At 41.9% G+C, this 14,114-nt stretch overlaps 1 protein-coding gene across 1 annotated transcript in view; it reads left to right on the top strand.

The window, feature by feature from the left end:
- LOC308141594 (microtubule-associated serine/threonine-protein kinase 1-like) overlaps positions 1-14,114 on the top strand; it is a gene marked incomplete at both ends in the record, with an annotated part of 52,799 nt that overhangs the window by 31,013 nt on the left and 7,672 nt on the right. Inside the window, 12 exons of the mRNA XM_080511797.1 lie at positions 1,527-1,687; positions 2,719-2,794; positions 3,578-3,787; positions 5,580-5,681; positions 7,425-7,557; positions 7,641-7,708; positions 8,144-8,220; positions 8,330-8,538; positions 10,703-10,841; positions 10,966-11,098; positions 13,143-13,308; positions 13,493-13,594. Coding sequence (XP_080367923.1) covers positions 1,527-1,687; positions 2,719-2,794; positions 3,578-3,787; positions 5,580-5,681; positions 7,425-7,557; positions 7,641-7,708; positions 8,144-8,220; positions 8,330-8,538; positions 10,703-10,841; positions 10,966-11,098; positions 13,143-13,308; positions 13,493-13,594 — 1,576 coding nt within the window. The remainder of the gene's footprint in view (positions 1-1,526; positions 1,688-2,718; positions 2,795-3,577; positions 3,788-5,579; positions 5,682-7,424; positions 7,558-7,640; positions 7,709-8,143; positions 8,221-8,329; positions 8,539-10,702; positions 10,842-10,965; positions 11,099-13,142; positions 13,309-13,492; positions 13,595-14,114) is intronic.

The raw sequence follows: 14,114 nt of genomic DNA, 5'->3' as shown, positions 1-14,114 counted from the left end.
CAAAGAAGAATTAAAGGATCCTATATCATTTTCTGCCTTTACAGTAGAAACTGGCCAAAACAATTTACCACAAACATTAAAGTGGATAAAGCTTTGTCAGGGTGTCAGTTGAATTCTCAATAGACTTATTTTGTCCATTTTGCATTGTCCACCATGTCAGAACATGAAGAAATGTTTGGCTGCAAACATGCACAATCGGATTAAACATGATCCCCAGCTCGTCACCTGTACTTCTGTCCCTTGCCGCCTTTCGGTTGTGTGACTTGTTGCGTAACGGTGACATCAGAGGCGCGCTTCCTCTCTCCATCTGGCCATGGATGGAGGGATGGATGATGCAGGGAGGGCGATGAGTGCCAGGCCGGTGGGATGAGAGAGGATCGTGAGAAATGCAACGCGAGAGGAGAATTTGGCATGAGACGGAGCACGCACTGTTCCCCAGTCGTTTAATAACCCCTGGTTATACGTCTCCACATGCTACCAACTGAAGCAAAAACACATCAGAGTGCAGCGCAGTGTGGCAAAGTCTTTGAAAACTGTCAGGGAAAAGTTGTCCTTGGGGCATTTTGCTTCATCTGAACTGCATCAAATACTTTGCAACACACATGAATATGAGATATTTGTCTTTTAAGGTTTATGGGACCATGAGTGATATGATTTCATAATGTTAGCCAAGTGGTTTAATTGTCCTCAACTAGTGTTTTTAACATTTTTATTCTATATTTTCATTTAATGTTTCTTACGGTTTCCTACGTATTCCCTATAGATTTGTCTTTTTTTATGATTTATTAAGGTCCGGGCACTGACAGTACATAGGACCCTATTGAAAAAGATTATTTCTATTTGTACTGCAGGGTATTTAGTGCAGCAGGACTCCACGAATATGTTAACATACACTGCATCAAACATAATTCATCACGGTTCAGTGATTTGTAACTCGTGCATGTTAATATCAAGCCAATATAATATGCAGGCCTGAACGAAACTCTGTAATTAAAAGCATTTTTTTATTTTTATTTATCTCAATAGCTTGATCTGAGAAAACTGTTTTGTGGCAATTCTGCTTCTGAAAATCACCAATCTAACTCGTTGCGGAAATACTTATAATAGTGACTTTGTTGTATTCTGTGCTTTATGAATTGTTGATTTTGTTGTTGTATTTTGTTGAATTGAATTGAATATTTCTCAAAAAGGAAATGTAAAGCAGCCTAAGTGGAATCAATAGAAAGACCTTGACATGCATACATGAAGCAGGCGAATTGATAAGATCGATTGTTCTGTTAGTGAAATCAGAGCGTCTCTGCTTTGAAGACAAATGAAGCATCGAGATGAGGTTTGTGTGTCAGACAGAGGGGCAACCTTTGACCCCGAGCCTCATAGAATACCTTAGCATGCGCCATCGCTGTTCGCGAGCCATTAAGGAACTTTAAATCGACAAACAGGGTCCAGCTCAGAGCTTGATGATATCATGCTTCTATGAGCTGAAGTTTTGTTTCTTCTCTTCCTCTTCCTCTTCCTCTTCCTCCCAGTCGTCCAGCTCCTCCCAGGAGCGTTTGCACCAGCTGCCCTTCCAGCCCACCATGGACGAGCTCCACTTCCTGTCCAAGCACTTTGGCAGCACGGAGAGCATCACGGATGACGACGGGGGCCGCTGCTCGCCCCACATGCGCCCACGCTCCCGCAGTCTCAGGTCAGCAAACCGCAGCAGATTAAAGAGCAGCTTCTGCTGCCAAGAGGCTCCATCCTCTTTTTAAAAGGGCCGTTTCAAAACAGATTTACTGGGCTGATCCTATTATTTGTTTTATGTAGCCTCACCCTCCATTTTCTTGTTTTCGTGTTTACTGTACCCTTTTTTGTAATAATAAAACAGCTACAAATGTATTCATAAACCAATTAACATGGATTTATATTGAAAGTGATGAAGAGTTAATGCATCATTCACTTGTTGGGCAAAATTTTGGGATTTTAGATGTTGCTTGTATTTTCCTCGGCGCTCTAAGAAAGATGAATTTCTTTTCAGTTGGTTCACCTGATTAAAACATTTAACTTAAAAATATCATGAATGAACTATGACAAGCATGCAGGAGCAAAGTTTACTAGAAATATGCATAATGCTACAGGTTTTTTTTTTACATTTCACTGTATTCTGCACCAGAAGGTTTCAATAAAAATGGGTTAAGATAGATAGTCTTTTTTAGTTGTAATTGTTTGGATTTGTGAAAATATAGATATTTTCATCACATAAACTGCACCACAGCAAAGTTTAAATTTAAAGCTTATCATTGAACTATTTTACCGATTCGGCCCACTTGAGCCTCATGTGGCCCCTGGACTGAAAAGTGTCGTTGACTCCTATCAGCTTCAAGCTCCACCCTGTTGGAAAAGCTGACAGATGCTCTTCTGCACACTGCAGGTTGTAACCGGTAGTTATTTGAGTTCATGTTCCCTTTCCAGCATCTCCATCCAGTCTCTCTATTTCCTCTTTGTTTTACCATAAACCCTGGAGATGGATGTGTGTTAAATCCCAGCAGATCAACAGTTTGTGAAATATTGAGGTTCACTTCCATGAATCACCATCTTTACCATGTCTACATGAATATATACACCAAGCTGACTGTCTGAAGAGCTATTTGCATGAACTTGTAATAACACGTTTTCTTTCTCAGGTAATTCGGTCTGTGTTTTGCAGATTGTCATGTAATTGTAAATGTGTCTCCTCAGCCCGGGGCGCTCCTCCTCCTGCTATGACAATGAGATCGTCATGATGAATCATGTGTACAAAGAGCGCTTTCCAAAGGTGACACACACAAACACACACACACACAGTTAAAAACATCTGTTGTTGACACATTTGAATGTGTAAATCAGCTCAGCTTTCAGCAGAGATGCTGCTGTTTATTGTAATGAGAGACACTTCCTTAACTGGCCCCCCCACAACTTTTTATTTTCGATTTAATTATGAGACACTTTTCTGTGTTGTGCCACATATATCCGATAAATCAATGGTGAATGAAAGAGAAAAATGCAGGCAAAGATAATACAACAGAACAGAACAGAAGAGAACAGAACAGTGGTTTTGGCTCCAGAAAAAATACTGTTTCTGAGTCTGAAGAGCATCTATTTTCATGGGATTTGCAGGATCTGAGTGAATCACTTCCTGCATGAGTCCTTAAAGCCTCAGTTTTCCAATTTGAGAGAGTGTATCCAGTGAACTTTGGCAGCTTTAAACTGTTAAATAAAGCCTCTATTTTCCCTCTCAATCCCTTCTTCTGCCTCCCTCTTCCTTTGTGGGCTGAGTTTGCCATCAGAAGGAAATGAGCTGAAAGCTTTAACCGTGATAACAATCAAGTGAGAGGAAATTGAGCCTTATAGTTTGGAGTTTATCTGAGGTAACAGTGCCTCGGGCTCCTTCTCCCTCAAGTCACATCAGAGAAAAAAACAGCAAATTGTGTTAAAGTTAGTTGTAAACCTGCAGAGCCACACAGTCTGAAGTGTTTTCCTGAACTTTCTGTGACATGTATCCTCTCGTTCTCTGTCATATTTCTGCTCCTGTCCTGGTGTGACACCGACCTCCTGCCAGGCCACAGCACAGATGGAGGAGAAGCTGGCCGACTTCATCCAGGCTTTCTCTCCAGAAAACGTTCTTCCGCTGGCCGACGGCGTCCTCAGCTTCATCCACCACCAGATAGCTGAGCTGTCCAGAGACTGCCTGGCCAAATCCCGCGAGGGTCTCATCACCTCCGTGTACTTCTTTGAGCTGCAGGAGAACCTGGACAAGCTGCTTAATGATGTGAGTGACCATACATACACACAGGCCTGCCCCTCCCTACACGCAGAACACGCGCTGTGCGTAGGGCCCCGCGATCCATGGGGGGCCCCATTTTGCGCAAGTGAATTGAATTTCCCTCGGGATCAATAAAGTATCATCGTACTCTGCATATGCGCAAAGGATGCGCGTGCATTTTGCCGAGAGGCGCGTAGAGCACCGCCACCAAGTCAGCCTGAGGCAGGAGAGAGAGAGAAAAAAAAAGAGACGAAAGCGCGAAGCATCACCATCTGACCAATCAGCGGTCAGATGGGCCGGCAGGCAGTTGTTTACAGGTAGAGAGTGGAGAGAGAGAGAGAGATGGCTTCCAAACGTCAATACAATAATAATAGTAATAATAATAATAATTATTATTATTATGTTATTGGAAGGGGGCCCCCAAAATTAAATCCTGCTTAGGGCCCCCACTTGGCCCTGCATACACATTTGACTGGTCTATATAACAAAAACCCAACTTTAATATCTGATCATAAATAACAGTTGTGTCAAGCTTTAGACCTTCAAGCTGACCCGTTAGAAGTGGTGCATCAGGCCCCGTTTGCGCGACAACATTTTCAAGTGAAAACACAAAACTTTCATTACCGTACTTGTCAAGTGTCCATTCACACAGCAGCAGTGCTCGGACCACTGAAAATAGAACTTTCTGGAAACGCTTGGATCCATCTCTGTGTACATGGTGGAAACGCTGCTACTGCACATGTGCACAATGGCAGTAGTAAGTAGTTCTTCTGCAAACGCGCGATTGGAGGGACAATAATAACCATGGTGGCCTCCAGTGTCATGACAATCCTACTTAGTCATCTGTTCATATGAATGTCCATGTACTTTCCAAACACGTTGTTTTGAAGGTTTCTACAGTTTCCATATACACTAAATGGACATAGTTTTCAAATAATTGCTGTGGAAACACAAAACCTTTCTGAAAAAGAAAGGTTTATTTATCAAAAAAGCAAATTCACTGTTGTATTGACATTGCTAATGAAGCAGAGTAAACTGCTGTGCTTTGTACTTTTATTGTAAATTTGTAAAATTATACCTGGACCTATATAAAAATCACACATTTTAGAATTCAGGTTAAGTTTTAAAGGTTGAAGGGTTTGATTAAACTTTATTTAACTTCACTTAGCATTAAACTGTTTATCCAAAGCACTAAAGTCAATCAACAAACTATTCTTATACATCCAATGATAAACATTTAAAAACCCTTCTGTTGATTGGACATCTTGCTTTTCCTGCCAACAAGCTTTGGAATAGTTTCTCTCTTTAAAATAAAAGCAACACAGACCAGAGGTCAGTTTAAAACGCGGCTAAGATACTATCTCAGAACTAGCTTTTATGCCTATGTTGAATTAAAATGATTGTTTTTCACATTTAATTGATTTTTATTCAGTTTTATAAGAATTTTGCAACATTTAAAATATTAATTGATGCTTTGTGTTTTGGGGGGCTGACCACAGTCTGATACACAAGCCTCCATGTTTTTTTATTTCCTTCAGGCACGTGCTGTATTTGGTGGAAGTCTGACTCAAATGGTTGAAGCAAACAGATGCTAATTGTGCTCCTGATTAGCCGGAGCAGATAATGGATATCAAGGGTTTTCATCTCGCGGCTCATTTTGGTGGTTTGATTAAAAAGCTGTGATCACTCTGGGCCGGGGTTTGATTGTGAAGCCTGTTATCTGCCATCTCACAGCTTTTTCTGTGTCTTATAACACACTTTCCTCCCGTCTGTCTTCCTCCTCCGTGTCTCTGTTCAGGCCTTCGAGCGTTCAGAGAGCTCCGAAGTAGCCTTCGTCACAGAGTTGGTGAAAAAGCTTCTCATCATCATCTCCCGGCCTGCGAGGCTTTTAGAGTGCTTGGTAAGAGATACACACTTCTCGTTGTTGACATGACTCCGACGATCACAATCCTCCAGAATCCCCAATATTCATATCACAGCATTTCACAGCTCCTGTAACTTCAGGCGAATAAATTTTTTTCTTCTCCCTCTTAAAATATACATGAGTGCATATTTGTTGGCCCATTACGATCGTTTAGACACGCCAGTGTCTCACACAGCAGGGGCAGACAATCAAAACAAGCAAACACACAAGTGTGAGGCTCGACCTCGATCTGTCTGCAGAAGACATTTGCATTTAGATTAAAATTCAGCGTGCCACACTGTACGGCTAATACCAGGGAGCTCGGCTGCCTTCCAGCCCGGATGAGACGGACCGTGACCGCGGTGTCACTTCAAGTTACAGGATGCCGGTTCCTGTCTGGCCTTCATGTGTTTTATAACGGGGGTCATTGTGCACTTCGCTGTGAGTCATCCCCCATGGACGTGGGTTGTTTTTTTTGTGGGTTTTTTCATGATGAGTGATGGTTGTGAAAGTGGAGGATTGATTCATCGATCCAAATCCAGTCTGCATGTACTTCTATTTAAATGTGTGTGTGAGATGCATTGTGTGTCAGCGGCTTTCGGTGAGAATCCCAGCATGCACTCGTTTTGTTCAATCGAAAAATAAATGCACAGCTGTGTACTGGTTAGCATTCACACCTCACAATGGGGGAAATCCCCAGATCAATTCCTAGGCTTGCAGGGGTTTTTCTACATGGAGCTTGTCGCGTCCATTTTTCCACTTTCTTGCACACAATTAATTAAGGCACACTGCTGCTTCAGTTGGATAATTCTTTTTAGAATCCAATCTATTTTGCAGTATTTGAGGTATTTTAGAAATGTCAATGTTTTACTGAATGTTTAGCACTTCTTCGGCATTCTCCATGTTTCAGAATATAGGATGAAATCAAAATATTTTATTAATCCCGAGAGGAAATTCCTCACAGCATTGCTCAATAAAGTCTTTGCAATATAATAAAAATATAATTTGCAAGGTTTTGCTGTAGTAACCACACATTTCAAGTGAAAACACAAAACATTTCTCGCGTTTCAGGTGGTTTTTTTGCTACAATTTCCCTTGAGGGATCATTATCAATCTTTCAATCTATGTTCTGCATGTCACTCCACCTCTCTTTGTGTCAACATTCAAGAAATTAAACCATTATATATTTGCTCACCCAGCATTCATATTTTTCACTATACTGTATTTATATTATACCTTGTTAGGTATGTTACTCACACACTTCCTGTAGATATCACCAGAAATGAGAAGATCTTGGCTTTAATGTCATGTATAGCATACATCGTAGGTGATAATAGGTGTCACAGAAAATCAACTCAAAATAGTTGGTCCTATAGAGGTTGGACCCCCAAGTTGCTCCCAATGCGAGTCATGACCTTGAATGGTGTGTACAAATACATTAATTTTGTTCACTGAAATTTCACTGTACTGGTGAAAAGCAGTTTATTCATTCCCATACACATTAATGGATGAGCTCTTCAGGGTGGTGAAGTGGTTACAACTCACCTGACAGCGAGAAGTTCCTGTGTGGGACTGTTAGATTTTTGTTCACCAACTTTGGATCTTCACAAAGTCCAAAAGACATTAATTGTTGACTTCACAACTTGGGTTTTCATGCCTCGTGACAAATGATTGAGGTCTCGATGGGTGGAAGGATAAGGTTTCATTCATCAGGTGAAGTGTTTTGGTTGTGGCCTCCAGGAGTTCAACCCAGAGGAGTTCTACCATCTCCTGGAGGCGGCGGAGGACCACGCGAAGGAGGGTCACCTCATGAAAACAGACATTCCTCGTTACATCGTGAGCCAGCTGGGTCTGACCAGAGACCCTCTTGAAGGTGACCAGGGCAAACACAAACTTAAACTTTGCATTTGAGATAATCTAATGAGCTGATTTGTGACGTCGTGGGTTTTTCCACAGACATGGTGAATCTGGACAGCTACGACAGCGAAGGACCGGTGACGCCTGAAACGGACGACTCCACAGAGGTGAGATGCATCGTAACTCTTTGTTTCTCCCGGTTCGCAGTGTTTTTTCCTACTTTTCCAGACAGTCTGAGGTCTGGCCAAGGTTGTTCTGGGTCTGAGTGAAAACGCTTGCTTCATCTGCTAATGACTTGGCATGCAGGCTTCTCTTCCATCTAATTTATGCTGAGGTTCTGGAAACAGGATATCCCCAGCCCTCCATGAATCACAGTGCCATCCCTCCAGCATTAGGCATGCCTCCAACTGTCAGAAATGAAGCTAAGTCAACGAAAAAGGGGAGATTGATGAAAGGAAAGAAAAGTATAGATCAGAACTAAAGCCACTTTATCTGTACAGAGGACTTAAGTGTCTATCACAAAGAGTCATACTAATGTCCCAAAACTTTTTGGATGGATTCGTCCAATATCTAATTAAAGCATTGTGATTTTTGATACCCAGGGTAAAATCAGGGCAATGAAGCCACCTGGAGAAGCAGACTTCCAGACTATCAAGCTGATTAGTAACGGAGCATATGGGTGAGTGGAACATCACGTCATCACCTTTAATCTGCTGAGGAAGATGTGTTTACCAGAGCTGAGATGATAATATGACGGCATCCACAATGGGTGTTTCTTTGTGAAATAGCGCTGTGTACTTGGTGCGTCACCTGGACACGCGTCAGCGATTCGCTATGAAGAAGATCAATAAGCAAAACCTGATCCTGAGGAACCAAATCCAGCAGGCCTTTGTGGAAAGAGACATCCTGACGTTTGCAGAGAACCCGTTTGTCGTCTCCATGTTCTGCTCTTTCGAAACCCGGCGGCACCTCTGCATGGTCATGGAGTATGTGGAAGGTAAGGATGTGGCGACGGACAACCCCCTGCTCCGACAAAAAATGTTGTAATGTGCACATTGCTTAAACCCCATATTTAACTGGTAACATGCCATACATAACATTGAATTTAGTGATAGCTACACATCTTAAAGATTGGAACATAAGCAGCATAGCTGGTGAAGTGGGTGTCAAACACCTTAAAACAGTCTGTTGAACATCTCATAACTGATTAAGTAACATGAGCAGGTGCATAATAGTCTCTTCCAGGACTTTTTCATAAGTGAAACCCCCCCCCCAAAAATAGTTTGACACCTTGGCAATTATATTTCGTACATTTATTCATTCATCTGCTATATTTGCTTCATGCAGTTTTTACTTCAGCTGGTTGTGGGTGAAAGTAAAGATAAACACTTTAATAGGTTACTAGTCAATCACAAGACTGTCACACTGAAGGTCTTACCAAGTTAAAGTTCACGTGTATATATTATTGGATCATGGTAGAAAGATCATGTTACCAGAGTGAGCCTGCAAATTTCACACAGAAAGGCCAAGACTGAAACAATACCGGTCAAACAACATTGCAGATAACATTGTTGACTTTGATCAAACCCAAAACCCTGCAAATAGAAGACAACTCTCTCCATTAAATTAGCTTTAAAAAAAAAAAAAAAAACTTAGTGGACTCTAATAACTGTAGTAAAAGATTCTTGGTGCAACACTGACTTCCTACAGTCCAGACCTGTCAGGCACTGACACTTATTTTAGAGGTAAATGTGTTTATTGGCATGTAACTCAGTGCAACTTCATGGGGTCAGGTACAGGTGGTCTGAAGAAGTGCAGGTTGAAGACCCCTGGTGGACTTGATCCCACAACACCTCCACAGATCTGTGTCTCAAAGCCACTTCCTTAATAAGAAATGGTCTTTTTTGTCATTGCACATCACTGTCCATTTATTTTATTTATTTACAAGACCAATACAGGCTTCGAGTAGAGCATTAACAGCCCTGAAAGAAGCTGTTTTTAAGTCTCTTAGTCTGTGCCCTCATGACTCTGAGCCTGCCAGAGGGAAGGCTGATGAACAGACTGTCCACAGTGTGCTGTCAGACTTCATCTTTTAAGCCCTTTTTTAATCGGACATGGAGTATTTCAAGATGGAAGGGGGACACCAATGACTTCGGATGTAGTCTCAATGATCCACTGCAGGTCCTCTGTGCAGTTGGAGAACCGTACAGTACAACCACAAGTCACCTCACCCTCTATGGTGCACTGGTGGAAGTTGGTGAGGAGCTTCTGTGGGAGCACAGCTATTCTAGGAGACCAGTTGAGCCCACTTAAGATGAAATTGGGCAGTTTGTGACCCTTGAACTAAAATGTGTTTGACATCACAGTGGCAATGCTGATTGAACCTTCTTTTAGTTCCTGGAGAATAAGATAATTCTCTGAGATAGCATCTTCAAAGACAGTGTGACAAGGATAATGTCAGGGAGAAGAGAAGAGTTCTCCTCCTGCTACTAAACTTGAATAAAGGAAGCATCAAGCTGTGAAAACATGAGCTCATTCAACAGTTTGTCTTTACCCCAATGTTTCTCTTCAAGTATCATTCTCCCTTCTCACAGTTGTCTTTGCAATATTTTCAAATACATTCAGGTTTACAGTGACTTGTATTATTATTATTTCTAGATTTAATAAAAATTCACTCAGAACATTAGAGGGAAAATCCAGGAATACCTTGAACATCACATCTACCTATGCAACAATGATTAAGATGTTTATGTCTGGATCTTGCGAACTTGGCAGTTTGCCTGCATCGTCACCAATCTCTTCACACTGCTTTTATTATTACGAGCCCACCCTGAGGTTAACGTAGCTGTCTGAGCATTGACAGAAGGCGCTGGTGTTTCTTTCCTGTCAGAGCTCTGTTTGGTCAGATAGGAGACGATAGCATGATTTCCCCTGCAAAGTGCAATCCGCCCTGATGTGCCAGAGATCCTTAATTACACCATGCGACATGACTCGAAGCGTGCACTGGCCTACACAGATTGTTTGATTGCATTCTGCTGTGCATGTTGCTCACTGCACTGAATGGAAACCGAAGTAGGCAAGAACAAGAGGTCCCAGGACACATTCATGGTAATTGTTAATGTCAGCTGTGGGACTAATTGAATAATGATCTGTGCTGGCAGGTGGGGACTGTGCCACTCTGCTCAAGAACATTGGAGCTCTGCCTGTGGAAATGGCACGTTTGTACTTTGCAGAGACGGTCCTGGCGTTGGAGTACTTACACAACTACGGCATTGTACACCGTGACCTCAAGCCTGACAAGTAAGAGAGAGAGAGAGAGAGAGAGAGAGAGAGAAAGTGGTCATCATTGCACAGTGTTGTACAAAAACAAAAACTGTTTCACTGCTGTGACGTTCTGACTTTAAACGTACTTTTCTTTCCTCAGCCTCCTGATTACCTCGATGGGCCACATCAAGCTGACGGACTTTGGCCTGTCTAAGATGGGTCTGATGAGTCTGACCACTAATTTGTATGAGGGCCACATAGAAAAGGATACCCGGGAGTTTTTGGATAAACAGGTATGACAAAGACAATACAAATACAATCGCACTACAGTGTCTTGAAATCCCAACACATTGAAAGAAACCCAGTAGTTTCAACCAAAACTCTACATGTATGACTCACTAAAGTCAAGGGCAAGTCCTGAGGTGTGACAATTAAAGATAATCTAGTCAACAAACAACCTAAAAAATAATCCTTGTCATATTCAAATTATGTTAAATCTATCGAATTTAACTCACCAACTGACTAGACACGGGCCAAAGTCTTGTAATACCATGTTATACTTGTTATACTACAAGGTGGTGCAGTGAATAACTTCACCTGAGAGCAGTGGAATTGATAAGTAGCCGATTCTGACTCCTTTAGTTTTTACTTTCAGCAAAAATAACACCAATAAAAGAGACTCTGAGGAATAGTGACTCATTACTGCCACCCAGTACACTTAAAGTGGCATTACTGCACCTTTAACCACAGGCAGCAGTCAGTTAGTCATTTGCGTGTATTGTATTGACTGAAGGATGTATAGTTTGATTATTTGGGGGTGACAAATGTGTTGCAATATACAATGATGATCTAATGTGAAGTTACAATCTATAGCATGATTTTCTCTCCAGATGCACAAGAGTTGCTATCTTTGCTTGACTTGGATCAAAGAATATCTGATGTATTTACTCCTGTCTGGTCTTGAAGTAGTTTTGAATCCACCCATAGAATAAAATAAATCATGCAATTGGGGATGTGTTGAGCAGAATGCAGGAAGTTCCACCTGCCCTCACTGTCAATTAGAACCGACCAAAGTGATAAACATGTTGCAGTGAAGAAATAACAAAAACAGGGACAACAGCTTTGCTGAATGCTAATGTTAAAGCTAAAATTGGAGCAGAACAGAGTCAACAGCTCTGCAGCTCCCCAACATGTTCTCTTTGGACCAATGAAATGTCTGCGAATTGTCTGTCATAAAACAAAGTGTCATTGTCGTGGTAAAAATATGACAACTTGACATTTTAGAAAATTTCCATCGCTTCTTCTTGCTGTCTGAAGCTTTTCCCACAATACATTGTTCTCTTCTGAGCTGCCTCTGACAAAAACTGCCCCTGGATAACAGAGGAGCTGCTGGATGACTGACACCTCATTCATTTCACTTGTGCTATGGTGTACATTGGTTGCCATGGCAACAAAGTGTGTCACAGCAGGGGGCCCAGTGACTGATCTCTGATAGGCATAATGACTGTCTTTGTCAGCAGAAGCTCTTAAAAAGACAAATGTGAAGACAATATGAAATTGCTGTGTATACTGTATGAAATCAAATGTATGCAGGATCATTGTAAACCTTCATGTGCTCAAGTTATCCTGCTGATTCCGGTTTACTTTAACTCTACAAGAGTAATACAACTCTACATTTTGAAACCTACACTAGTTGCAAGGATGAAATTAAATTCCTTTTAATAATCTCACATGCAACCCGACTGTGTATTATTCAGTCTCTTCTTGCAATGTTACAGTGAGATATTTGTGATCCGGGCAAAGTTTCAGTTTTTTAAATGCCCTTTGATGTCTTCATTTCTATGCAAAGATAATCCCCATCAGTGTGGCGGGCATATCCAAAGCGAGCCAAAATAGGCCGTTAACAGTTGGCAGAACAATGGGCCAGTATTTCCTCAGTTACTATAATCATTTCCCTTTTTAGGTGAGGCTTATTTTCCCATTCCTTTCATTTTGCGCTCACATGCTTTGAATGCAAGCCTCATTATTTCTCGTGTGAACGTCTCAGGTGGACAGATTTCTGTTAGCATTCAGCGTGTGCCAATCTGCACATGAAAACGCTCACCGGGGCTTTCATCTTTCCTTGGTGTGTCTGAAGTGATCTACTCAACATACGTCACACATGTGCCCCTTCCACAGCGTTGGCTGTGCCTTTCTGAGCAATAGTATGATTTCAAATAATGAATTTGGTTACATTTGAGACACAAATCCTAACAGTGGCAGAAATGTAGACAAAGTAAGGGATTCATAGAGTTCAAAATATCCAGTATAAAAAAGAATGAGTGTCTTGTTATTCAGGTATGCGGGACTCCAGAGTACATCGCCCCGGAGGTTATTCTTCGTCAGGGCTATGGGAAGCCAGTGGACTGGTGGGCGATGGGGATTATCCTGTATGAGTTCCTGGTGGGCCTCGTGCCCTTCTTCGGAGACACTCCAGAGGAGCTGTTTGGACAGGTCATCACAGGTAGAGGCTTGCGTTTTGGGTGTCAATTTACACAACAACTGTCCCTAATATTACAATAAAAGTCAGGTACTAACAGGTTACTTTACAAAATACTTTTTTTCCCCAAACAGTGCAATGCACAGGTTTTTGATATGTTAAAGTGGTTGAAATGGCCAACAAACACACCCTGTGCTGTGTCCTGTAGATGACATTGTGTGGCCAGAGGGGGATGAGGCTCTTCCCATTGATGCACAGAATCTGATCTCCTCCCTCCTGCAGACAAATCCACTGGTTCGCCTTGGCACAGGTCAGTAAACGCAAAAATAACTTCATTTTTTGCTTTTCCTCGTGTTTTTTTTAAGGTTTTAGAGAAGAAGCATAAGGACAGACGAGGCAAAAAAAAAGGTTCAGTTTAATCATTGTGAAGCCTTGTGAAGTCATAATAATGATATCAATAAGTGAGAAATTAAACACTAATCTGAGCAAGTACGGATCCACAATGCACACACAACTACAGTGCTCCCACTAGACCCCCCCCCCCCCCCACCACCACCACCACCACCACCACCCCCACCTTCCTCTGCCGCGCGGATAATCCCGTGTCTCTGTCCGTGGTGCTGAACTCAGCTGGCTCAGGCCGCTTTGACGTGGCAAACAGGTCATGGACTAAAAACATACCAGAGGCCTCCACTTTCAAAGAAGATTTCAAGTTTGGTGATTTCAGTACATTTCAGTACAAAGATTTTCCTTTTCATTAAAATAGGTTGCCATGGTAACTCATGACTGAACTCATAACCTATTTGGAGGCAGGATAAGACTTCAGTAGG

This window comes from Blennius ocellaris (genome assembly GCF_963422515.1).
Source record: "Blennius ocellaris genome assembly, chromosome: 16".
NCBI classification, from domain to species: Eukaryota; Metazoa; Chordata; class Actinopteri; order Blenniiformes; family Blenniidae; genus Blennius; species Blennius ocellaris.
The sequence above is the reverse complement of the archived record's forward strand: the minus strand, read 5'-3'. Positions and strand labels throughout refer to the sequence as shown.